The sequence below is a fragment of the Triplophysa dalaica genome, chromosome 12 (assembly GCF_015846415.1).
Source record: "Triplophysa dalaica isolate WHDGS20190420 chromosome 12, ASM1584641v1, whole genome shotgun sequence".
Classification (NCBI taxonomy): Eukaryota; Metazoa; Chordata; class Actinopteri; order Cypriniformes; family Nemacheilidae; genus Triplophysa; species Triplophysa dalaica.
The window spans coordinates 16,146,502-16,174,241 of NC_079553.1; the positions used below are offsets into that span (position 1 = coordinate 16,146,502).

At 40.5% G+C, this 27,740-nt stretch overlaps 2 protein-coding genes across 5 annotated transcripts; one reads left to right on the forward strand and one right to left on the reverse strand.

Annotated features, from left to right (window-relative positions):
• Positions 1-24: 24 nt before the first annotated feature.
• On the reverse strand, positions 25-27,658 carry soga3a (SOGA family member 3a). 4 transcript variants are annotated; one of them, XM_056761664.1, is made up of 13 exons: positions 27,577-27,658; positions 26,102-26,788; positions 21,323-21,547; positions 19,985-20,143; positions 19,724-19,795; positions 17,472-18,656; positions 16,985-17,107; positions 15,103-15,270; positions 7,196-7,450; positions 4,509-4,955; positions 4,082-4,161; positions 2,383-3,985; positions 25-835 (listed from the first exon to the last, which is right to left on the reverse strand). In XM_056761664.1, exons 2-13 carry the CDS (start codon positions 26,738-26,740, stop codon positions 629-631), a joined length of 5,163 nt encoding a protein of 1,720 aa, XP_056617642.1. In that variant the 5' UTR covers positions 26,741-26,788; positions 27,577-27,658; the 3' UTR covers positions 25-628. The 4 variants fall into 4 exon arrangements, 2 of the variants coding, with proteins under 2 accessions (XP_056617642.1, XP_056617643.1); XR_008908458.1 differs by lacking the exons at positions 25-835; positions 2,383-3,985; positions 4,082-4,161 and adding an exon at positions 5,192-5,361 and having other exon boundaries at positions 4,832-4,955; XR_008908459.1 differs by lacking the exons at positions 25-835; positions 2,383-3,985; positions 4,082-4,161; positions 4,509-4,955; positions 7,196-7,450 and having other exon boundaries at positions 15,245-15,270; positions 16,985-17,341.
• On the forward strand, positions 9,642-11,479 carry LOC130432348 (zinc finger BED domain-containing protein 4-like). Its single transcript, XM_056761666.1, has 2 exons — positions 9,642-10,358; positions 10,519-11,479. The coding sequence occupies exons 1-2, from the start codon at positions 9,658-9,660 to the stop codon at positions 11,198-11,200; spliced, it is 1,383 nt and encodes a 460-aa protein (XP_056617644.1). The 5' UTR covers positions 9,642-9,657; the 3' UTR covers positions 11,201-11,479.
• Positions 27,659-27,740: the final 82 nt, after the last annotated feature.

The window sequence follows — 27,740 nt, forward strand, 5'->3', positions numbered from 1 at the left end:
TCCAAAATTAAATTTTGCAAGGATACATTTCTGTATTGTAATGAATGACAATGTTTTATTTATTCTTAAAAATGTACATTAACTTGTATTATTTAAGGAATTGCATTGTCTATCTGATATGTCTTACACCAGATAACAGAGTTAGGAACCCATCACTTTTTGTAATAAGACAATCATTTTCGCTAAACTTGGTAAATGTATAACAAGGTGTGCTGTGAAATAGGCAGCACTACGGCGCTTTTATATTCTCACTGACATTAGACCTCACACATACGAGGCCACATTAGAGGCGGTTATACATTGGCAGTTTTAAAATATCTAATGGAAACATATAAAAAAGAACTGGTTCACGAAAACAGAAACAAGAACACACTATAGATATGATTTATGAATTTGTAAGTCACATTGGTAATAAAAGCATCTCCTCAGAACTTCAATGTAAACTCAAATAATTTTAAAGGCAATTGCATTGAATGGTTACGGCAATGTAAACAGACAAGTAGGTAAGTTGAACAATTGTTGGTATTTAGACAGGTTATCACTTTTTGGAGAACAAGGCAGCATTCAGTGCTTTAAAAGGCATTTGTAGATCTACCGGTCAGCATGTTATCCTAATAGCTTGCACATTTTAGATCACTGTCTCTGTGTGATAGGTGGAGTAGGCGAGTGTTTGCTGCTGGCTGAAAACTGTGGGTGGTTTTGTTGGTGGATGTGAAGGAGTAGATGCAGATGAGGTGAATGAAGGGCTAGCCCAACGTGAGGGCAAACGTCTCTTTGCAGGACATGCAGGTAGTGAAAACCTCTTCTTGAAAGTCAAAGATGACTCTTTGCCTTGCTGTTGAGACAAATACTTGTATGAAATTTAAAATATTCTTGTCAACAGGACCGTAATCTATAATTCCCCAAACTTTCATGTACATGTAGAGCAGTAAAGAAATTAATTTGAAGTACATGTTGTTTGGATATTATCAGAAATCTTAACACTGTGACTACACCGGACAGGCCACCCTGCTTGTTCTTAATGGGTTGTCGCGTCGCACCGTGCCACATCCAGTGTGGATTTTTTTTTAATTATAAAGGGGTCTAATGCGTTTCTAATGTTTTTTGTCATGTTGCACCCGTCACGTCCGGTGTAGACAAGGTGTAAGTTTTAGTCTTGTGCTGAAATATGACCTCATTTTTGAGATTTACTCTAATGATACCTTCTATGCTTTAAAAAAGGAAATGACTGTCCAGCCCTATAACAGCTATTTCTTCCTCCAAATGTTATTTATTTTTCATTCCCACTCGATAAGAAAAGAACTGATTTAATCACTTTGAAGTCTTTCTGATTCATCTGACATTCATTTCCAGCTTTTTAAGCCGTACGTGCAGAGGACTACTTTTACTAAGACTCCTAGTACATGTTTCTGTAAATACACCACATACCTTGGCCTCTTATGAAACTGTTAATTGAGGTATTATAAAGGACTCAACGTGAAAGATGTAAGATGTTAATAAAGAAATGTTTATTTCAAGCCTTGACGGAAGTCCTCAACTTCTACAATAAGGGCTTTATGCTTTGAGCAATCTGCTAATATTTTTGTCATAATTCAACCTCAGGAATTTTAATTGTGCTGTAGATGGTTTTGTGAAACCTACATATTTAACAAGACATTTTGAGTATTTCCAGACACAGTTTCATTTGAATTTTGAATTTTATATATTAAAAATAACTATTTTTGAGCAATGCGATTATCTTTGTTTCACAGTGTTGGCACTATATTGGTGCTATATTGAGTGTAGATAGTCCTTACTGAACAGTTTCAGTCTCAGGAAATACAGGAAATAAATATATTATAATAAATGGTATATTACTACAATACATTATATAGTAACATGAAGTTGTTTTGAAACACCTGTTTAACTGCATTATCTCACTGGATCGCACCACAGCCAACAAATACCCTAGTTGTTACAACAGAAACAATGCCTTCCAGCAGAACCATAATACAAACAAACTAATATATAATTTATTTTAACATTTGAATATTTTATTATTTATTTGTAATATTACATTTGTACATTTACTGACAGCAATAAGGCACTTAAGGCCATGCTATATTGTGAGTACACTCATGTCTCATGTCTAACAAAGCTCTTTAACCTTGACCATATTCGCAATATAGCAAGGTCTAGCATAAACTTATTGCTAAAATGCATTTAAATAAGGAACAAAGCTGTTGCCCTTTAAATCTTAACTTAACACACTTGCACCTCATACTCTTCCCCAGCAGAATTATTTTGAATTAGGTTTTTGAATGTGTTTAGCGCAGGTGTGCGTGTGTGTTTTTGTGGTTTAAATAATGTCTGTCTCTGTGTCGGAATGTGTGCAGTACTGACCTGCACTCTTACATGTGTCTCTTTGTGAGCTATGACCTGGTGTGGTGTGCGTGTTAGTCTCTGAATCGAACTGGGCTCATGTCGGATATCCAGCATTTCCAAGAGGTCCATGAGGTTATTCTCCTTCCCTGGACTAGGCTGTGACTGCTGTTTGTCCTGAGATCTATTCTGATCTTCATAACTTTTAAGAATCCTCTCAACAGCTCCATAGTTAGACCTAGACTCCACTGGCCGAGGATAAGCTGCAAGTATAGATGGCTTCCATGGATTATCTTCTAAAATCCGAGACCTTGTGTCTTGCTTTGCCTTTTTGGGCTGTTTTGATGGTTGCTCTATACCAACCTCAATATTTCTTCTGAAACGTTCTTTTTGGATCTGCATCTTTAATGGGGTTACACTCAATTCAAAGGATTTTTCTCCAACACTTGGACCAAACGGGACAACTGGCATTGCTGTGCTGTGTTCAGTCCATGAAGGCTTAACCTCCTTGCTATGCTTGGATGAGTAAATAAAATCTGCTTGAAGTGAGGACAAATCCTTGCTTGCTTGATCTGATGAACCTAAAGGTAATTCTGTTATATCAACATCCTGTTGAAGAGATGAAGACATAGAGACAAAGTCCTTTGTTTCATTTTTTAACTGTGGTCGTGTGTGGGCGTTCATCCCCAAGAATGGGTCTTCTTGGCACTGTGCCATATTACCTTTCTTTTTGCCCTCAACACTAAAATTGTCTTTTGATTTGAAGAATGTCAGACCTGCAGTAGAAGCAAGTTTACAATCGATAGACACATTTAAAGAATTTTCTTCATCACGCCGATGACCCACACCTGTTTGAAAGAGTGTACAATTGACCTCAGCTGTTTTTTGCTCAAGCCTCTTGTTCATGCCATTTGCTGTAAAATTTGAATACGGTGAAACAATATCCAGTGATATTACAGAGTCTGTAGACATTTGATCCAAGTTCATAGGATGAGATGAAGCCTTGGAATATTTTTTTTCCACTGCATCTACTGGGTTGCATTCTCTAGGTGTAGTTGCTATGTCAATGTTGGAGAGACATTTCTTAACGGGTGCATATTTTGATGACTTGATGCTTCCAAATGCATTACCATCACAGGACCAACGGCTCTGACAGCAACTGATATTGCACTTTGAATCAACATGCACGGTGCAGGTTACATTCTCAGAGTCCATCAGAATTTTCCCCTCATTCTCTTGAAGCATTGCTTCGAATTTTCGTACAATTGCAGGGCTGTTGAACTTTTTGTCTTGATGGAAACCGGGCCTTTGAAATTCTCTGTCTGACAGTGCCTCTGTACCACTAGACTCTAATAATGAGGGACTGCTCAGGTACCAAGATGAACTACGGGCTGGGATAGGTGGGGCACATTGACCTTTATTCGCAAATGGCTTAGCATCATTTTGGGTTGGTTGTCCTTGCTGTTTAAAACCTTCCCAGTTCATCCAGTATTGCTCATCAAGGGATTTAAGCTCTTCGCTCAAGTTTTTTAGGTCTAATGCTGTGTCAGCCATTTCCTGACTGTCCTTTACTTTCTCCACCATCTCATCCTTTCCTGGAAAATACACTGACTCATTGCAGCTTCTGAGACAGGAAACCAAAACAAAATTAGATCATTTTGACGCACTGATGTAATACAGTTCATTCATGATGCGTGCAGTACCTGTAAGCTTGGTTTACCTCTTAAAAGCAGGCAACTTCCTCATCTCATCCTGGTAGCTACACAGCTCCTCACTTACACGGGCAATCTCCTTAAGGGCCTAAACCAGAAAACATACAAGAAATGTGTTGTTGAAAAAGTAACTTGGCCTAATTGAACCTAAACATTTTTCTCAATATTTATTGATATCGCATGGAAAAAAACTATTAAAAATGTCTCCTTTTTTAATCTACCATTTGTGACACTGGTAGATGGCACTTAAGTTTGTAATAAGATTGCATAAATTACTCATTAGGTCATTTCTGGAGGAAGGCTTAAGGTATCTTCTATGTTTTGGTTAAGAAATGTCTCAAGAGAATTACCTTGAATGCAGAGCAAGAGTTATAGTATTATCTGAGTTATAACCTTGTCCCACTACTGTAGTGTATTGTACAAGGAAAGCCTCACCGTATTAAGGGCAGTATTCTTCTTTTTGTAACTTCCACAGTTTATTTCCATGCTCTGAAATCCTTGGAAAGGGTTAAGAAGGTCATCTTGTCCGATGAAGGAGGACTTGTTCGCCCGTTTCAATTTTAAACAGCTTTCCAAAATTTCTTCCAGCTCCGCAGTGTCTATTGCCTGTCGTTCACCAAGCTCATATTTCTCAGCACCTTGATGATTTAATTGCTCATTTTGATCGCTGTTGCACGGTTTATAAGATTCATTGGAGTCGTAATCAGGTTGATTTGGGGACTCAATGCTAGTGTTGCTATGCTGGGTTAGAATTTCAGAATATTCATTACTCTGGGCATCACTGGAAAAAGAACATGAACTGATCCTCAGGGTGCTGCTTTGTTGATCAGTGACTGGTTTGACAGGACATCCCTTACACTGTGCCTTTACTTCATCGTACAACTGCAAAAAGACAAAGAAATGTGAAATGTTTTCCATGCAGATTTAAACCCATTGGGGTGGTTTTCCATACAGGGGTTAAGACTAGTCAGCCTGAAATAAATGTCTGAGTTATCTAAACTGAAATTAGCTTGGAATGACAAATCTTCAAATATCATTGTTTTGTTTTTGTAAGGCATGTTTGTAAAACTACAGAAATAACTAATGCTTGGGCCCCACCCATTGGGCCGATTTCTCACCTTCCAAGAGTCCTAGGTAAAGTCCTGATGATCTTAAACGGCTTATCTTATCAGATTTCCCTGAGGTGTGATGTGTGTTAAGAGTGAATGAAGCTGATCGGAAGAACATCAGTGCGCCCCGATAGGGAATCTTAAACATTCAACATGTTGAATATATACGATTAGAAATCCTGAATTGTGGGTGAAACCCAGGGACAAAAGCACAAGAACTATGTTGATTGTCACGTGGAAAAAAAATACCCAATAAGAAAGCCATCTGTCAGAAGTATAACAACAGTAGTTATCACTTCCACAAACCCTTTTCTTTAATATATCAATTTTCTGTCAAAAGTATTACAAACACTATCATCTCAATTACAAATAATTTCATAAAAAACCAGGCTATGTGCAATTGACAGTAGTGGTTGAAGTCCGAGTGTGTGGATGCTTTAAGGTGAAACAGTAAAAAGGTCCAGGGGAGCTAGTGGAGCAAGTAGACTCTTTCTGTCAGAAGCAATTTTTTACAAAACTGTATTAATTATAGATAACATTTTTAATTACTGTGAAGACATAAATAAAACAATATTTGAGTTGCAATAAAATTATATCTGGTGCTGTGCTACCTTAAATGCTTTAGACAGCGCGGCTTGAGCAATTTATCAAGGATGAATCATTTTTAAAATGACATAAAAGGTTATATTGAACACATATATAATAAACAAAGCTTAGAGTGAAATAATAAAAAATTATTATTCTGAAATATCGAGAGAATTTGCTGTTGGTGTGTGGTGTGCTTTCTTTGTCACATCACGGTGCACCACACATTATAGGACTAATATGATTTAATCTAGGATTTCTTCTCCTCATGTTTGTGGTCTCTCACCTTTTAAATTTTTTATAAGATTTAAAGAAATATTTTGGTGTGGCCCCAGCATAAAGCCTGTCCTGGCTTAAAGAGAAAAAAAAGAAAGTTCTGTTATCATTTACTCACCCTGTTGTCATTTTAAACCGTTATGGTTTTCTTTCTTCCGAAAAAGAAGATTGTAGTGGAGTAGGCGAGGCGGGACCGTGGTACGAGACCGGTGAGTAATTGTTAATGAGCGCCAGCTGTGCGCGCACCGGTCTCGTATCACATAGGAGATCGAGCGACCGGACCGTCAATGAGAGACGACCGGACCCGCACATGTTTATGTTTGTATTTATGTTGTATTCGCCAGCTGTTGACCGTGAGGGGCGGCCGGCTGTCTTTTTACTTTTGATTTTATTTGATTAAATGTTTAAATGTCTGCCGGTTCCCGTCTCCTTCCTTCCTTTTATTGAGCTTTTCTACAAAGATAATTTTAAGAAAGTTGGTAACCGAACAGAACTGGACCCCATTCACTTATATTGTATGGAGGGTTAGGGGACAGTTGAATGGAAGTCATTGGGGTCCAGTAAACAACATTTTTCAAAATATCTTCTATTGTGTTCTGCGGAAGAAAGAAAGTCATACAGGTTTGAAATGTCAAAAGGGTGAGTAAATGATGACAGATTTTTTTTGGGGGTGAGCTATCCCTTTAATCTGATCCCTGTCTGGGAAACAGCCCCATTATGTCATACTTTCGATAGACACACGGCAATGACCTTCTCCACTCATCTTCCTCACGCACCAAGAGTCAATGTCATGGTTTAGTCTAGAGTGAAATTTGAGGCTAGGCGCACTACAAATATAAGTTAGAAAGGTTTCTGAATGGAGCTAGACATTCTGCACAACTGAAGCACCTAATCCATAAACCCAAAATGCAGAAATTAGTTTACTTTATACCTCTTGTTTCTGAAGTCACCACTGAGCTAGACTCTCTTTGGCAGTCATTTGAAATTCCAAGAGGTATTGGTTTATATAACATGACCAATTTTAGGTGTTACGATTGACAATCAAGGCTTACTGGCCTTACTTTTCATGTAACATGGAAGCAAACAGAACCCCTTGGACATCAGTTTATTTGAAACAAGTTTCTGAGGTATGGCACACATCATCAGACTCACTTCCTCGATCTTCTGCTGCATGTCCATGAGTTGGTTCTCCCATTCCTTCCTCTCAGAGTCAAAGCGTTCCAGCAGCTCAGATTTCTCCTTCACCCAACCCTTCTCGCTGTTCTCCAGTCTGCAGCGGAGGTCGATGGCTGCACTGTGGGTGTCTGCCAGCAGCCTCTTCTGTTCTTCTCTCTCCCGCTTTAGAGTGTCCCCTTGTTCAGGTCTCCTAATGGTCTCCACTGGCAGGATACATCCTCTTACTTCCAGCTGTAAAGAGATGAAGAGATATACGGACCGAAAAAAAAGCAAATGGCAGTGCAGGAAAGTTTAAACATTATGACAGTAGAATGAGGAAATTGAGGTTCCTGTTGCTAACCTCACTGGACATCGAGGCTAAATCTGTAACACAAACACCACAGACTAGTGCAGATGGTCTCTGTATGTAATGTAGAAGGCACATTCGTATGCTGACCCCCCAATGATCCTGGAGAGTACTAGACAGCAAACACTAAAACCAAATTTGTCACTGGGCTTCATGGAACTCTGCAGTAGTGATGGGAAGTTCGGATCATTTTACTGACTCGGACCTTTGAGTCTCGTTCAGCAAAATGAACGAATCTTTTTTCGAGTCATATCGTTCATTTTAGCAAAATATAATTCAAATATTACAGGTTACTTTCCAAACACATCTACTACTTATGCAAACGTTTATTACATTACAAACAATACAAAACGTTAATGTTATAAGAAACAGAAAAGATAAATTAATTGTTAACCTGGGTCTTTAGTCTATGATTAGCTCACCTCATCTGACAACAAGTCTTCGGGTCTGACGCGTTCGTTCATCACGTGACAGTTTCGTAAGCTAAACCAATGCAGTCAAAGCCGGAAAGAGAATTGATTAGTTCACCTCTCGAGTCTTCGGGTTTGAGTCGTTCGTTCATCACGTGACAGCCCCGTACGCATAAGCAATGCAGTCAGAGCCGGAAAGAGAATTGATTAGTTCACCTCTCGAGTCTTCGGGTTTGAGTCGTTCCTTCATCACGTGAAAGCCCCGTACGCATAAGCAATGCAGTCAGAGCCGGAAAGAGAATTGATTAGTTCATCTCTCGAGTCTTCGGGTTTGAGTCGTTCCTTCATCACGTGACAGCCCCGTACGCATAAGCAATGCAGTCAGAGCCGGAAAGAGAATTGATTAGTTCATCTCTCGAGTCTTCGGGTTCGAGTCGTTCGTTCTTTTGTCACGTGACCACTTGCCGTATCAGTATAAAATACTATAAAGTAAACATGTATTTTTTGTATGTTGGATTTTATTTAAGGAGTTATCATAAAATTATAAAAATATGTGTAATTATCATTTTTCTAGAAATAAAAATGGTCTGCTCATTTATGTGATGTATGTTTTTGTTACTGTTTCTTCAGGATCTGTGTTATTTTATATATAAATAAAACAATAATATATTGATTGATTTGTCATTAAACTGTCTTTGTCCATCAATAAACAAACACTAGGACTAGGCAATATAATAAAAAAATCCAAGCCTAAAATTACAAAGCACTTATAGTTTTTATTCCAATTTGGACCATTTTAACTAGGCAGACTTGACATATTGGTTTAATATTTGTATAAGAAAATTGGTCAAAAATTGGTCACAGTGACATAAAGCAAATAACATTTTGAATTTGAATGATTAATGTTAGTTTAACATATTAAGGTTATGATAACGTCAGCTTCAACATTTGTAACCAAACTGACATAAAACTGGAGAGCTAAAGTGATTTACTTAAAAATAGAGGGTGCTTGGGTCACACAAAGTTCAGCTGAAGGACAACTGTCACTCTGGACTGTCACCAAGGTGACCATTCCACACCCACCCCCACTAGGTGAGGGCAGGAGAAGAGCCTCAGACATATTCTAACATCTCAGGAGAATGATCACTAGAAAAAGGAGTGATGTTTGGATTCATTTTGTGGCAACTTCAGCCATTGAAGCAAAATGCAACATATGCAAAAAATGTTTTTCAACAAAAGGAGGAAGCACTTCTAATTTGAGGAGGCACCTTAGATCCTCACATCCTACTGTGCTGTTAGCACACGTTAGAACAGAGAATGAAGATGATAGCCCTGCAGCAGCTGGAGCTGTTTCTACCACCACCACTTCTTCAGCTGGACCTTCGACAGCTTTGGCTGGCATGCTGACCACATCTACCGCATCCAGTACACCAGCAGCACCCACCACCATCCAAGGACCAGTTAGGCCAAGGAGGCCACAACAGCAAACTTCCCTGAGCAATTTTGTAACAAGACCAATGGATCCATTAAGACAAAGCAAACTTGATGAGGCTCTGGTGAGAATGATTGCTTGTGACTTTCAGCCATTTTCTATAGTGGAGGACAAGGGCTTTAAGGAATATTCACATCTTCTGGACCCATCATACAGTCGACCTAGCAGAAAAACATTGTCAAAAACTGTAATGCCTAGGCTGTATGACAAGTTAAGAGGTAATTTAATGGACAAAATCAAGAGTGCCTCTGCTGTTTGTCTCACAACAGACTGCTGGACCTCTTTGACTACAGAAAGTTACATGACTGTGACATGCCATTTCATAGAGGACTTTCAGATGACCTCCTATCTTCTGGACTGCTTTGTTTTGACAGAGAGACACACTGCTGCTCACCTGGCAAGTGAGCTGGCAAGAGTTACAAATGAATGGGGTGTGGGTGACAAAATTGTAGCTTGTGTTACAGACAATGCCAGCAACATTGTTTCAGCCCTGAAAGACCATCTCCACTGGGACCACATACCTTGTTTCGCTCATATGCTGAACCTCATTGTCAGAGCTGCATTGAAGGAGGTCCAAGCAATATTGCAAAAGGTCAAGACAATAGTTGAATACTTCCATAGAAGTACAGTTGCTTCAGACAAGCTCAAGGCCACACAAAAACAGATGGGTCAAGAGACGTTGCGGTTAAAACAGGATGTGGCCACAAGGTGGAATTCAACATATTACATGTTGAAAAGATTTACTGAAATCAAAGATCCAATCATCTCCACCCTGGCACTTACTAATGCATCTCTGCCAACCTTGTCGCCAGAGGAATGGAACATTTCCAGAGAAATTTTGGACATTATTAAGCCATTTGAGGAGGTCACTACTGAAGTGAGTGCAGAAAAGTAAGTATGTTCAACATTTTTTATTATTATTAATTTTAAAACATTTTAAACTCTCTTAATGATCCATGTTTTTCTGTATCGTTATTCATAACAGAGAATTATATGAAGTACTGTTTTTTTTTGCTATAATTAATTTATAAACTATTTGTAATCTTCATAGGTTTGTGACTGCCTCCAAAGTCATTTTGATGATAAGAGGTCTTCAGAGGATTGTCACCCGATATCAAAGAAATCCCTCCAGCTCTGACCATGTTAAGAAACTAGTGGATTCCCTGATGTTGGAAATGACCAAGAGGTTTGGCAAAGTAGAACACATTCAGAAGCTTGCTGATGCTACTTGCCTGGACCCAAGGTTAAAAAAGCAAGCTTTTGTCAATCAGCAGGCAGCAGAAGAGACAGTAAAGAGGGTTACAGCAGCTGCAGCAGCTATGAACGCTGCTCAGAGTGAGGAAGAGAATACTTCAGATAGAACTTCTGAAGGTGGCACTGGTGCGACTGCCAGTGCAGGGGCCATGTTTTGGGAAGACTTTGACGAGAGGGTAGCAAGCTTGAGGCCTTCTGCTACCACTTCTAAGACGTCAGATGCTATGATGGAGATGCGGGCCTACCTTGCAGAGCCCCTCTTATCCCGCACATCAGACCCTCTGGCCTGGTGGAGGAGCTGTTCACCAGTATACAAAACCCTTTCTGAGGTCATGAAGGCAAGACTTTGCATTGTGGCCACATCTGTTCCATCTGAAAGAATGTTTTCTAAAACTGGGCAGATTATCTCGGAAAGAAGAAACAGACTCAGCCCATCCAAGGTCCGGGAGCTTGTATTTTTGAATGCAAACATGGCTTAAAGGATGTTCTAAAATATAGCCACAGTGTGCTATTTTTTTAAGCTTGTTGTGCAATATTTTGTTTTAGTTTTTCTTAAGGCTCTGTGGCTTTAGTTTATTTGCATTTTCTTGTATTTTTTATTTAAATTGTTTTAATTTATTTTGGAATTGTAATCCTCTTTGCTTAAGCTTTTCTGAAACAAAAATAAACAATAAAAAAACATTCAAGAGTGTGTACACAGTGTTAATGTCTAAAGTGTCTTATGTTACAAAAGTATAGTAAGTAACACTATAGTCTAATCTAAAGGGCTAACTCAAAGGAAATTAATTCACCAAGTTATTGTATTTTACGAAGATTAGACTTATTGTTTTTAAAGCATAACCAACTCTTTATTATCTTTATTTCCACATTCAGTGTTATGGAAAAGAACCATCGAGACAGAAATTAAAAGCAATAATTTGAGCCCAGAAATGACTGTGCATATGCACCAATTTGAAAGGAATATTGTAAATTAACTAATTTCTCTGTCAAAAAGCTGTCACGTCACATGACAAAAGAACGAACGTCTCGAACCCGAAGACTCGAGAGATGAACTAATCAATTCTCTTTCCGGCTCTGACTGCATTGCTTATGCGTACGGGGCTGTCACGTGATGAAGGAACGACTCAAACCCGAAGACTCGAGAGGTGAACTAATCAATTCTCTTTCCGGCTCTGACTGCATTGCTTATGCGTACGGGGCTGTCACGTGATGAACGAACGACTCAAACCCGAAGACTCGAGAGGTGAACTAATCAATTCTCTTTCCGGCTCTGACTGCATTGCTTATGCGTACGGGGCTGTCACGTGATGAACGAATGACTCAAACCCGAAGACTCGAGAGGTGAACTAATCAATTCTCTTTCCGGCTCTGATTGCATTTGTTAAGCGTCCGGAGCATGTTGCGCAATGCGCATGCGCGACTGAACGAATCACTTCCCAAGACGACTCGTTCTTCCCGAGTCACATTTAAGATTCGTTCAAAATGAACGAATCGTTCACGAACGGCCCATCACTACTCTGCAGATGACAGGTGCTACTGATGTCATGAGACCTATGGACTTTATGAGCAACTACCCCGTATTGTGCATGTTTTATTTTAACCAAACAAAGTTAATGACACTGATAAATGTATATTTAAATAAAATAGCCGTCACACTTTATTTTACAGTGCCCGTGTTACAGTGTAATTATACATTTAAGTACTGAGTGATAAAAATTAAATACATGTACTTTAGGGTTAGGATTAGAGTTTGGTTCAGGGTTAGTTACATGTAATTACGCACAATTTATAGTAAATACTAAGTTAATACATGTTACAAGTGTAACAAGGACACCATTAAATAAAGTGTTACCAAAATAGCTAATCATTGGCAACTGTACTATATAGGGGGTTTTGAAGCAAAAACATAAACAAACGTTAACTGCACATGCGAGCGTTCATGGACCGCCCTTAACTTCCAGGTACACATTTGCAAGTAATAGAGTGACTGTAGATTGTTTCTGAAAACAAGGAAAGATGCAGAGAAGAACCGTTACTTGGCTGAACTTGCCTCTCCAATATTTTGTATTTAGACTGCGATGCCAAGCTCAACCGCTTGATGTACCATACTGTTTACTTAAATGTGTCAAAACTACAGGACCCTTCCAACAGATAGTTAATTTAATAAAATGAATGTATAACAAAATTCAACAAATCGTTTAATACAATTAATATTAACATGAATAAATAAAATATAAATACTTATTAGACACTAGCCAGACTGATAAACAAACACCTTCCCAAAATTAACTGCAGTCCAGGCACGCGTGTCCGATGAAATGTTCTATAGATATTGCCCCTGGCTAATTAAGAGTTCATTTCAATCAACCACTAAAATTTGTTTTTTACATGAGTGAACCCTTGCCATTGTAATTAAGCATGAAATGCATCAACTTTTCCTTGACAAAAAGTCATTAAATATCATAAAAACTAAATATATAGACTTGACTAGATTAAACTTGTGTGATTCATCTTTGCGACAACACATACAAAGCTAAAAGTAGGCTAATCTTATTTATGTTTATCATAGCAACTCGGATTGTGTAAACAGTACAGCCCTAAACCACGAAAATGTGCTGGCACACTGTCATTAAACATATGCATTCTCCTAGGTACATGAGTCCACAAGCAGAAGGCATGTAAAACAGCGTAATATTTACTATCTGTGCATGAAACCAGAGTTGAGAGCTTTACGACTAAAACATAATCACTGCTGTTGCTGTGCTATGAAGCCTCTATATCTGGGTAACAATGTCACAGAAACAGACCTCTATAAATAGACAGTAAGACCAATCCTTTAGCATCTCACATTCCTAGGGTTGGGCCTTGGAGGAACACATCTCTGTTTTAAAGATAAAAAAAATATGCTAATAAATATACTGGCAAATACCCTGCTGTGAATGCCTTGCGGTTAACACAAGAAACCCACTGGGACACAAGTATGTGCTGTGGTAGGATATCTGCAAACAAAACAACTTTTTACAGTTTAGCTTGACCCCTCCCTGAATTTTAAACTCTTTACCAACCAATACTTTAACTGGATTGGTGCATTCGAGTTGCAAACAAGTGCAGTCTCGTTGCAGACACACATGAGATACACATGAGAGCCTTGTATTTTAGGTGTAGGCAATCCCAGCATCACACAACATTCCTTAAGCTGCTGTTCTCACCATCTAGCGTACAATGACTTGTGTAATACTGTATTAGGAGCGTCTCTAAGCCATTCACTTAGACATTAATGTATATCCACGACCCAAATGGGATGCAAAAGGTTCTCTCACCCACTCTTACAATAAACATGGGATGGTCTGGTCTGTGTCTTTAAACGGATGTCATAAACAGACGTTTCATAAGACAGAGACAATGCAAGAGTTAGAAAGGATGGATGCTATTTTATTTACTCCTTCCACACTACATTTTACTGATACATTTGCATCTGTAGAATATAATCTAATTACTCAAACTCATTTTCTACAGAAAGCTGGTTTGTGATGATAATGTTATCAGGAAATAAGAAAAGCCTAATCTCTGTTCTACATACCGACGCCTCCATAGGACGGCAACAAATAATTATTGACACCAGTTAGACTGTTGTGGTTTTAAAAAATGTTTGTGTTTTGTCTTTATCTATAGGCTAGTATGCTCCTAAAAGGTTGAAACAGTTAATGTTTGGAATGCTGCGCTTGTCCTGCCACTGAGCTCTTTAGCCATTAATTATTCACTGACCTGGCCAAAAAATAACATAATTTACATATTAGACAGTTCATATGGGTTCACATCTATAGTAACTAGGTTTTCATTTAATTTAAGTTTTTAATTGCACAAATACTTGTTTTCCCAATTTTGTATGTTGGTTTCAAACATATAGTTCACATATTAAGCTCAACTGTTTGTAACATCTGTCCTTTCAACAAAAAAATCTATACTATTGTTTTTTATAGATGTTGGGTAAATAACCGGTTATAACACCCTGTTGTTGTAACAATATTAAAAGTTAGTTTAAATAAAACATTTTTATACTTTATATGTTTTGTATGTTACCATTTCTATTTTTGCTGTTTCTGTTTGCAACTTTAGAGTATTTATATGCTAAAAGGCATTGCTCTTAAAGCAGTGTCAACATTCCCACTGTGACATCTGAATGTTAGCTTGTGTTCAATGAACTGTATCTTCTCCCTAGGCAACAGGGCAAAGGTTTTTTTTAGCCATAAGTATGCCTACCTATAAAGAAACTGAGTTTTATATATAAACTCACTCTTCACAAAAACAAGACTTAGCAAAACAAGTTCAGACACCTTTTATAAACGACTAAATTATTTTGAAGAGACTGACTGCTGCATACCTGAGTAATGCGACTCATCAGCTCTACCCGCTCCAGCTGCCAAGCGCAACGATCCTTAATGTAGCATAGCTCAAGATCGCTCCGTTTACTTTCCTCCCGCTTCACCTCAGACTGAACCTCCTCTAAAACAGACTTCATATCCAACAATATCCTCCTGTTTTCCCCACCCTGTCAAGAAACAGCAGAATAACAAAAAACATTTCAGTGCGCGCTGTACACATGACCTCTTTGGACAATTCGACATATGTCTCGTGCTTCTTCTAATACTTGTATATCAGCAAATTGTCTCAAAAGCGTTTCCTTCTCCATCCTCCAAGCCTCTCTCTCCAGGTCGTGGCGCTTTTTTAACTCCTCAAATCTCTTTTTTAGGCGCGTGTGTTGACTTTGCAGCTCGCTGTGGGGCGTTGCATCGGTTGCAGCAGCTGGTCCAGGTGGAAGCTGTTCGAGAAAGTTGCTCGGGAAAGACCGAACCCGAGGACTCTGGACCTTCTTACCGCCCCTCTCTGAACGAGAACACGGGACGAACTCCCACCCTTCCGCCTTGCTTGTAAACCCGCTCGATCCATTACCAAACGCACTCCACATCTTTTTGTCACAACTACACACGAATTAAAGAGCCTTTGGAAATATATTTGCAATTAGAGTCCCCATATAAGACGCACGGGTTATTATCCGAAGCCAGCCTTATTTGCCGTCTCTGCAGTCCATGCTGCTCTCCTGGAGCCGGACGCATTTATTCTGTCCATGTCAATAAATGACGATAAGGTCAGCCTGTCATTTTTGGAGGCGCCGACTTTACATTATTAAAAAAACAAAACGCCTTATATACTCCTAAAACACGTTTTTAGTAATCAACTGCCTGTTTACATTATTTCTCTTTAGTAAAACACACGAGTGATCTGCAGATTTTCGCCAGCCCTCCCTGCTTCATACTGAAAATGACACCAATAAGTCGGGAGCCATAAATAGTCCGAGTTCACTGATGTAAGAGTTCAGATGTATTTTTACCTCTACGACTATGTTGTTGGACTCCATTATACCAAAGTAGGCCTACGCTAAGAAAACAACACCTTTAAGGTTATGCATTAAAAAAATACGACAAGGACGCGCGTTACAGCCGTTGTCCCGTAGGCCTTCAGATGCTAAGTAGCCTACAAATAATAATAATTTTAAATAAAGCGAAAATAGTGTTGCGTTGCCATGGAGTAAACAGCGATAAACAACTTTGAAAAGTATTTAATGTTAAAATATCTACAATTATGAAGTTCATTTCATTAGATAACATTAACATATCAAACAAAACCCAGGTGTGGCAATTGACAAATATACAAAAGGATTGTTGAAAAAGAAGGAAAAACATCACAGTGGAAAAAAACAATTGACTTATTTCCCCAGCTTTCCTACAGCTGCTCACGACAGCACAACATTCAGAGTCCCTCCCCAAACCAATAACCACCCCACTGAGTGATAAAACATTTGGCCCTATACTGGCTATTTTACAGTCATTGTATAATATAAAAAGTTGTCAGAATAGTAAACTATAAAATAATGTGCTTTATTTAATTAAAGAAACATTTGGAATTAAACTGGTGTTCAAATTGGAATTCAAGCATGTGTTTTAACATTTTACAATCTGAGAATGCACAGATCATCAGAACATCCTTTAATATAGGGAAAAACATGGCTAGACACTTATGTATTTTATGTTTATTTACATGCATGTACATTACAGTCATAGCTGAACCTAAGGCTGAATGTTCTTGGATGAGAGTAAAGGGGACAAACTACCTCAACCTTCAAAATACAGTAACAGATTCAAAAGATCCTGGACAATAGTAATACAGGACATAGAGAAGATATTGTAAATATATTTTTCACTTACCAAATAAAATGACAGTGCAAACAGTGAGGCTCTCCCATCATTGCTGTTTTTCAGTGGAAGCTTTGTCTGAAGTGACTGTAGTCTGTGCCTGAAATTTTGATTGATTCCTGAACCTAGCAAAACCTTAATGACATGTCCAAAAATAAATGTGACAATAAAAGGGAACAGAATAAGGAAAGAGGAAATGAAGAAAATTTGAAAAAGGCTGAAAATAACAAAACAGTGAAACATATCTGAAAAATTTAATTACAGAACAAAGAAAAGTGTGAAAAGAAAGACTAGTTTGAAAATAGTGGCATAGGATAAAGACGAGAATAAAACAAGAATGAGAATAAGCAAAATAATGGGTTGAAACATCTGGGTTTATGTAAAAATGAAGAGAGAGAGAGAGAGTAACCGTGAGTATAAGGATGGAAAACTGTGTTTGTTACTTACAACTATTACTTGAAAAGTGATTGAATTGAGTTTTGTGTTTATTTGGACTTACTGACAGTGGCTCTTCTGTTTCTCTGTCATCTGGTTTTGGTACCTCCAGACGGTCAATGAAGTTCTGCAGCTCCTTCCTAAAAGCTTTCATCTGAGCGTTTATGCGGTAGAGAACCTCATGTTCTCGTATTCGACCGCCCTCATCGTCATCATCCATCCTTCCAAACAGCTCACCATTAGTAACATAAACACGTGCCTCTGCAATTATGGTGCTTGTGTCAGCGATCAGTCTATCGATGGTCCTGCTTAGCCGCTCTGCCTCTATGCGGATGTCAATCATGTGTTGACGGTCTTTGAAACTTCTTGATAAAAGACGTCCCTCTGGACTGTAGAGGGAGTGTGTTGGCGTGAGACACCGGATATTCCTCACTTCCTCCGAGTCACTCTCTCCACCGATGGGACCCTCACGTTTGCGATGAGGCGGGAGACGAGAGCAATCATCGTCGCTTTCTCTGCGGCCACAGTCACTCTCTGCATCACTGTCCCTTGGGCTTCCGCGGATGCCAAAGTGAGTGGCCAAATCATAGCGTTGCATGTTGGACAGCAACACGCGGTTCTCATACTGTAGTTGCATTACCTTCCCACTCAACTCATTGATCTGTAGTCTGGCAGCCTTAAGCTCCTCCTGCAAAGCCTCGACCTTTGCCCCATCAACCACCCCGCTGTTGTAGCGCAAACCCTCGTGTGACCCCGCCTTGTATTTAAGCTTGTTGAGCTCACTAGTCAATTTGGCATTCTGCTCTTCCACATCAGCCAAATTCCGTCTTAAAAGCTCAGCCTCGTCCTCCACCAACTGTAACTGCTGGCGCAGTTCAGAAAGGGCCTCACTCTGCCCTCGGGATGATGGGTCCGAAGTACCCGCCAATTCCTCCCCACGCAGGTCATCCAGCTCTGCCTTTAGCCCGCGGTTCTCTACTTCCAGCTCAACGATTTTACGACCTAAAATGTTGGCCTCTTCTTCCACCAGCCGCAAACGAAGCTTTAGTTCAGATTCTCGGGTAGTGGGGGGACCTCCCGCCTCACCTTTGGGGAGAGGACTGTCTACATCCCCATAAAAGGAGCGATACTTCAAGAGCTCCTGTTCCAGACGGTCCTTCTCTTTATCTATTTTAGCCATTTTCTTCCGCATTAAAGTAGCCTCCTCCTTGATGAAAGCCAACTGGCATTTTAGATCTTCATTTTCCTCCTATGGAAGAATACATTTCATGTCTTGTTAGCATTTTGTTATTTGCTTAGCATTCATTAACACTGCCATTAGTATGAATGGGGAGGAAATGCAATGCTCAATGTGACCGCAAAGGAAATTCCACGTTCCAATAAAAAGACCAATCCTCAATTAATAAAGACTACAACAACCTGTGGATCTGAAAAAGGTGCGGTTTTAAAAAAGATGGTTAGGGTGCTCTCAACTGTGCCCGAGCGTGATTGTCCCCCACTCCCCCGCTGGCCTGCGCTCACATTGCTTTTTACCATCCACACCCGGGCACCCTTTCATTATTACGATGCGACTGCTTTGAAGCAAATGTAAACAAAACGATCCCTCTCAGCACAAGGGAATCCATCGCAATGTTCAGTTTGGGGCTTATTGGAGGTGTTTAACTTCTTGCATGCGCTGCACAGACCGATCTGCCTAAATGATGTCGCTGTCATATGAGAGCGATACGAAGGTAAACGGCTCATTGTGCTTTTAAATCACCCTCTCGTACTTTATTATCGTAAAGCCTATCGTGACACACGTTGGATTATGTTTGTCAAACCTGGAGTAGTTATGGTTGCGATGACACACAATTGCACGTGTAAGTGCGCGGTTTATGATTTTTTTCCGGTGACAGTTGAATCTCAGGGAGAAATTTAAACAGTCGCATAATTTACGGCATGCTTTCAGTTCTGTTCTCTGGTGCGATTTGCGCTCACACTGCATGTGTACCAAACCCGAGCCCAACCTCACCATGCTCTGGTCCACCTATTCCAAGCGAGCCAGGGACTGCTAAAGAAACCATGCCGGGCGCGTTCACCCTTGTCAGATGAACTGGGCTTTGGGGGTCAAACGTGCTAGGGCACAGTTCAGATTACCTAGTGAGAGTACACCCTTAGTCATTTACCCTAGTCATTTATTTGGCAGCCAACCAACAGGATGATCAAGTTTGATGGCTCATACCCCACTTTAAAGAAACTCCTAAAGAAAGCTTTCCCCCAGGGTAACTGCACTCACTGTGTTTGACAGCTCAACATGCAGTTTTGCCATTGTTTTACCTCTGTTGGGGTTTGTGGAGTCCTCTTTTCTGATTTCTGTACATCTTTTCCTGCTCTTCGTTTTAGTGAAAGCTGAAAACATATTCATGCTTTAAAATACAGTTAAAATATAGTAATACTTATTCAAATATGCTAATTCAGAATTGGATTATGAGGTGTATGATATGTTTCATGTTTGTTTAATCTATGTCTATGTATGAATTTGAATTTAAAATTTTTAGTTTCAAATCTCCATACTTATTTTTGAAATATCTCTCTCACCTCTTTTGTCTTCTCCAGTTCATTTTGTAATGCTTGTTTTGTCACCTCCACTTCAATCAGCTTTTGCCTCAGTCTTTCATTCTCCTCATCCGTTTTTGTTCGTTTCTCTTCCACATTCTCCAGTTCATTGTGCAGTCTCACTGACACATCCTTGGCCACCTGCAGAAAAATTATATTTTACTGATCCTGTTGCCTTGTGACTGTGATTGTCTCATTTGCTGCTGATTGGTGATGGGGTAGTTTTTGTTCAAATTTCATATTTTAAAAAGCTAACATCAGATCACAAAAATCATACTTTTCTTGATCTTTATAAAATTTCAAAGTTTAAAAAAAGACTATAAGACACTTTCAAAATACTACAAACACAAACAGGCAAAAAATCCCAACCAATAAACACACTGTCTCGTTCTGAAAGTAGTGAGTAACTTTACAAATTGAGGATGCCTTTTGTGTGAAACTTTATGGGCCTAGTCATGGACTAATATAATGATTTACCAGTGTCTTTTTCCACCCAGGTCAAGACCATAGGTGTCATCTTTGATAGCACCCTATCATTTGAACCACACATAAATAGGGTAGTTTGCTCTGCATACTTACACCCATGAAATATAAACCGTCTTCGCATGACTCTTACAGCAGAGAGTACAGTGACATTGGTTCATGCATTAGTCACTTTGAGTATCGACTACTGTAATTCTCTCATTTACGGTGCGCCGTCAGAGCTCCTCCACAAATTACATTTGGTCCAGAACTCCGCTGCACAAATCATCTGTTGGACCTCTATAAATGAGCATATTACTCCCTCATAACAACATCTACATTGGCTTCGGGATAAACATCGCATTAATTTTAAAATCCTACTTTTTGTCTAAAAAAGCATTAAACAACTTGGTTCCTCCATATTTAGCAGAACTCCACAACTACACTCCAACTCGCACTCTCAGATCATCCTCTGCACTTAACCTTGTTCATCCTGAAACTCGTACTACCATTAGTTCTCAAGTTTTTTTGTGTTATGCAGCTCCTCACCTCTGGAACTTGTTACCGCAGGATGTTAAGAGTAGCGAAAGTCTTTGTGATTTTAAATCTCGTCTTAAATCATGTTTTTTTAGAGGATTTTCTGTGATTTTATATCTGTTGAAGCCTGTATTAACTGTTCTTAACGATGATTGTTTTTATTGATTGTTCCTGTACGGTGTCCTTGAGTGTCAGTAAGGTGCCTTTAAATAAAATATAGTAGTAGTTATAAAAAGAAAGCAGGATAGACACAAAGTTATAAAGGAAAACTGGCCTGTGCATTAGCACAAAAGACAGAGTTATCTGATCATACTACTCTACCTTTAAATCCTGCTCCAGGCTCCTCAGCAGATCCCCATCGATTTCACCTGTTTCAGCATATCGCAGTCTCTTCCTTTCTGCGTTGCGCAGTCGATACTGAAGAATTCGGCAGTTCTTATTGGCTCTCTCAAGCTCACGTCGCATGTCCTGCAGCTGACATGCGTCTTCCTCATAGAAAGTGTCCCTCATTTCATCCATCTCTGCGCGCACTTCGTCAATTTCATGCTATAAAGTTGCAAACAAGCATATATAAGCCTTGCCAGAGTATCATATATATATGGGTCAAAGTAGAATTTGAAAACTTAAGGTTTAACTCATGTGATTAATTTCAACATAGAAATGTAATCTTTGTATTCATGTTGGTTTAGAAACGTGTTAAAGATGTCAATTAGTGTCATGGTTCCGCCATCTTGTCATGTCTATTCTTGCTCTTGGTGCGGAGCCATTGCATAGCCTTAGGTTTCGTGTGGAGAGAGAGCGATAGTCTTCCTTTTATACTCTCTCTCCGGTCCGCGTCTCTGTTCCTGCCATCTCGTTACCTCGTTAACTCTCCCTGAGTGTTTCATTACCACCACCTACCTCTCGTTAATTGTTCTTGTCAAAGTCTAGTTAAGTCAAGTTTAGTCTAGTGTTTGTTTTACTTAGTTCATGTCAGTTGTCAGTTTATCTAGTACTAGTTAGTCTGTGTCCCGTCTGTTTACTCTTATCTTGTTTAAACTTCATCGTGGGTCTTTGTTTTATGTTTTTTTTATTAATAAATCACTGTTAACCCGTTCTTCCCTGTGTCTGCCTGCATCTGGGTTCTTCTGCCGCCAACCCTGACAGAATCCACAAGCCAGAACCGAACCCAGCAGGCAGTATGGAAGCAAGTCGATCGAGCCAGGCTCGTCTCCTGTGTAGCTTGCGTCAGGGACACTCTGACGTCTTGGAGTTCGCCGACAGATTTTTTGAGACCGCAGGGAGATGGTCCACGATGAGCAGGAACAGATGTTCTGTTCAGTGGCGGCCTCAGCAAATCACTGTCGCGGTGGAAAATGGAGACGCTGAGACCACTGGGCTTCACGGACATGATCAGGTATGCCATGAATTGACCGGAGCCCAGGGTCTCAGTCCAGCCCAGTTTTTCCGCCTGCTGGCCGCTATCCCAGAGGGTCGTACCCTGCAAATTGGCGTTGTGGGCCTCTCCGCACCCCCTGCAGCCTCTCCTCCACCAGTCAGCCTTCATGGGAAGAGAGGGAGGAGGGTGTCCTGGAGTTCCTCGGAGGCGTCCAACCCGGAGCCAGACGCATCCTTCACCTCATTCCTTCAGCCGACCACCAGACAGGTGGGTCAGCTGAAGAAGAAGAGGCAACGGAGGGGGGTCCCGAGTCCGCTGGTCCCAGCTCCGGTGGTCCCGAGTACGGTGGTCCCAGTTCCGGTGGTCCCGAGTCCGGTGGTCACGAGTCCGGTGGTCCCAAGTCCGGTGGTCCCAAGTCCGGTGGTCCCGAGTCCTGTAGCGCCGCCCATCCGCCAGAGAGCGCCGCCCAGCCGCCAGAGAGCGCCAGTCCGTGTGCCAACCTGCATTCCAGCCGGCAGTTCAGTCCGGCATTCCAGCCGGGCCCGGCCCGGCATTCCAGTCGTGGACAAAGACATCTTCCCCCAGAACTCCTCCTGTCAAACCCTCCGGGGCTACGCGCTCCCGAATGCCACCCAGGGCTAAGACTGTTCCACCCCCACCTTGCCAAAACCCCTCGAAACCCCCCATGTACTCTTGTTTGCCCTTAATCTTGTTTGCCATGTTTTGCCTTGTCTTGTCGTTGTCCCAGTCTTTCTTGTCTGGTTAATCTTCCCCTTGATGAACACCTGGAGGTGTTCTTTAAGGGGGGGCTTATGTCATGGTTCCGCCATCTTGTCATGTCTATTCTTGTTGTCCCTTGTTAATTATCCTTTGTCTGCCTCCCTATAAAACATCCTCATGTCTATTCTCCTGTACTTGTGGATTGTATTCGATTGTGTACTCGTATCTGGTTACCTCTGTGACAGTCCTCTTGGAATTGTTCTTGTCAAAGTCTAGTTAAGTCAAGTTTAGTCTAGTGTTGGTTTTACTTAGTTCATGTCAATTGTTAGTTTATCTAGTCCTAGTTAGTCCGTGTCCTGTCTTTTTAATGTTATCTTGTTTTCTTGTTTAAACCCCATCGTGGGTCTTTGTTTTATGCTTTTGTGTATTAATAAATCACTGTTAACCCGTTCATCCCCGTGTATACCTGCATCTGGGTTCTTCTTCCGCCAACCCTGACAAATTAGTGTAACCATCAACAAAACAGTGATATTGTTTTTCTTATCCATTGAAATTGTGTCTACATTCATGATAGGCTACTTGTTATTTTCAATGACCTATATTTTTGAGAGGCTTACTGTGGTCGACTCACTTCCACTGGCATAGGGGTCTAAAGGGGTAATGTATGTAACCAATGATATTTAACCTTTTATGATTCTCATGTCACATGACAACAGCCTGGATGTGGCTTATGATTGTTTAGGCTAACATAAACAAAACGGCTCTGCTTCTTACACAAACTTTTCTAAGAAACTATGTCAAGCTAGGTATATTTACAGTTGAAAGAAAAAGTATGTGAACCCTTTGGGCTTACTTGGATTTCTTTATAAATTGGTCATAAAATGTGTTCTGATCTTCATCTAAGTCACAACAATAGAGAAACACAGTCTGCTTAAACTAATACCGCACAAACATTATACGTTTTCATGTTTTTATTGAACACAACATGTAAACATTCATAGTGCAGGGTGGAAAAAGTATGTGAACCTTTGGGTTTAATAACTGGTTGACCCTCCTTTGGCAGCAATAACCTCAACCAAACGTTTCCTATAGATGCAGATCAGACCTGCACAACGGTCAGGAGAAATTTTGGACCATTCCTCTTTACAAAAGTGTTTCAGTTCTTGTGAATTTCTTCAGTATTCTTGGGATGTCTGGTGTGAATCGCTCTCTTGAGGTCATGCCACAGCATCTCAATCGGGTTGAGGTCAGGACTCTGACTGGGCCACTCCAGAAGGCGTATTTTCTTCTGTTGAAGCCATTCTGTTGTTGATTTACTTCTATGCTTTGGGTTGTTGTCCTGTTGCATCGTCCATCCTCTGTTAAGCTTCAGTTGGCGGACAGATGGTCTTAAGTTTTCCTGCAAAATGTCTTGATAAACTTTGGAATTCATTTTTCCATCGATGACAGTAATCCGTCCAGGGCCCGAGGCAGCAAAGCAGCCCCAAACCATGATGCCCCCTCCACCATATTTCACAGTTGGGATGAGGTTTTGATGTCGGTGTGCTGTGCCTTTTGTTCTCCACACATAGCGTTGTGTGTTCTTTCCAAACAACTCAATTTTGGTTTCATCTGTCCACAGAATGTTTTGCCAGTAGTGCTATGGAACATCCTGGTGCTCTTTTGCAAACTTCAAACGTGCTGCAATGTTATTTTTGGACAGCAGTGGCTTCCTCCGTGGTGTCCTCCCATGAAGTCCATTCTTGTTTAATGTTTTCATTATTGTAGATTTGTCAACAAAAATGTTAGCATGTGCCAGAGATTTCTGTAAGTGTTTAGCTGACACTCTAGGATTCTTCTTCACCTCATTGAGCATTCTGCGCTGTGCTCTTGCAGTCATCTTTACAGGACGACCACGCCTAGGGAGTGTATCAACAGTGCTGAACTTTCTCCATTTGTAGACAATCTGTCTTACCGTGGACACATGGACATCAAGGCTTTTAGATATACTTTTGTAGCCCTTTCTAGCTTTATGTAAGTCAACAATTCTTGATCGTAGGTCTTCTGAGAGCTCTTTTGTGCGAGGCATGGTTCACATCAGACAACGCTTCTTCAGAACAGCAAACTCAAAACTGGTGTTTGTTTTCAAGCTTTAATCAACACATCCAATCTCATCACATTGATTGGACCCCAGGTTGGCTGACTCCTGGCTCCAATTAGCTCTTGGAGAAGTCATTAGGTTTCACATACTTTTTCCACCCTGCACTATGAATGTTTACATGTTGTGTTCAATAAAAACATTCCATTTTCTACCACTTATCCGAACTACCTCGGGTCACGGGGAGCTCGTGCCTATCTCAGGAGTCATCGGGCATGAAGGCAGGATACACCCTGGATGGAGTGCCAACCCATCGCAGGCGATGATCGCAGGGCACACTCACTCATTCACGCACCACGCTCCACGCACGCACGCACCCTACGGACAATTTTTTCCAGAGATGCCAATCAACCTACCATGCATGTCTTTGGACCAGGGGAGGAAACCGGAGTACCCGGAGGAAACCCCCGAGGCACGGGGAGAACATGCAAATTCCACACACACAAGTCGGAAGCGGGAATCGAACCCCCAACCCTGGAGGTGTGAGTCGAACGTGCTAACCACTAAGCCACCGTGCCCCCCCCCGCAATAAAAACATGAAAACGTATAATGTTTGTGCGGTATTAGTTTAAGCAGACTGTGTTTCTCTATTGTTGTGACTTAGATGAAGATCAGAACACATTTTATGACCAATTTATGAAGAAATCCAAGTAAGCCCAAAGGGTTCACATACTTTTTCTTTAAACTGTATAGTAAACCACTTTAAAATGGAAAGACAATGTTAAAGAATTGCAACAGTTTCAGGGTGGTGTAATATCAATAATTAACATAAAAATATCAAAATGATTGTAAGTTAAGTTATGATTGTTTTCTATTTACGTGTGCTATTGAAAATTTAATTTTAAATATGTTTATAGCAACCTACCTTGAGGTATTCATTATCCTCCTCTAATTTCTCGATTTCTTCCTGTAGTTCGCGGTTTTGTTGAGTTATGGCCTCCGTCTGTCGAGCGATGTCCTCCTGCACCTGCCGATCCGCCACCGGCAAACTCGATTCTTTCGCCTGCATACTGCTTTCTTTCTTCAAGCTTTTGTTCATGTGAAACTGTATTAGTTCAGACTGCAGGCACCCCTCCCTCCAAAATCCCGGGCCGCATCCAACTGCACTCTTAGCGCTTTGCTTGCCTCCGTCGGCACTACCCGTCTCCCTTTTAGCTTGAGAGGATTTAGTAGAGCTCGGCTGATCGGAAACCACCACACCTGACTCGTCTGCGCCATAGGGCTCCTCGGAGGAGCTGCTGCGCTCCTCAATGCTCCTGCTCTTTTCCGCCCTCTTCAGCGTCGGGCTTTCAGCACCACTAGCGTGGACAGCCGCCGCGCCTTTAGCCTGCTTGTCTTTACCGGAATTTACAGTTATTGGAGAATTGCTGCGGCTGCTTTTACCGCCTGTTTTTGTAGCAGCAGGAGATTTGGCAGACGTGCTTTTGGTTTTGGATGGCGAGTCTTTGAACCTCGCAGGCGATGATGCTCGCTGCTGCTTCATGCTGCTATAATCCACATTCATTCTGTCATCTGTGTGATTTCTGAGGGGCACAACCCGTTTTCGTCCCACCTATGGAAAGAATTAGTTTGAGTAGATTTTTTATCAAAATGTATTTTCTATATTTTCTCCCTCACTCTGTCTTTTTGTAGGCGAACACTGTTATTTCCTGCTGGAATATTTATCTTGGCTGGTGGCTGTATTATAAAACATAAGCAAGATTTTGGGGATCCAATTTGGTTATTAGTTGGTCTACCATCTAGTCTAATGATAACCAATGCGTTTGGAGAAAGTAGAAACCAGTTCTCATGGATGTATTAGCACGGGCAGCCCAGCAATTGTAACTTTATTTTAGCTATGGAAATGTTAATTTATCTAATTTATTCTATTAGTTGATTTAAACTAATTTGCAGAACAGATATGCACACGTTTATGTCGATATTGTGGGCTATATAGACCATATGGGCCAGCGTGTTATGATTATGAACAGGAAAGGAAAACAGGAAAAATGACACAATATTTGCCGTTTTGTGGTAGGCCTAATTCAAATGCATATGAAAAATATCATAAATTGTTAGTGGTTTTATGATAGGATTACTGGACAGCTCACCATAAAGCCTAAGGTCAAGTATAATACTATTCCGTCATTTTAAAATTACTGTCAAGATTCGAATTCTAACTCTAAAAGATAATCTCACAAAGATAATTATAAAATAAGAGGTGAGGCATTTCGTAACCTCTCCAAGGTGAATTCATAATTAAAGCCTTTCTTTGTAGTGGTCGAGCAATAGCCTATAGTCGTACAGATAATATAAATATCTATAATGTGCCCGAGAATAAGAAGTGAACACAATTCTTACCTTTTAACATCTCATCTTTACTCCGGCACAAATGGTGAAGGCAAAGAATGATGATAGTGTCCGTCGTAAAGCCACCATTTAAAATCTGATCAATATTCACGAGTTGACGTCACAGCAGGGCGGGGCCTCTATCATAAAAGAAGTTGACAGCGCGCAGTCCCATC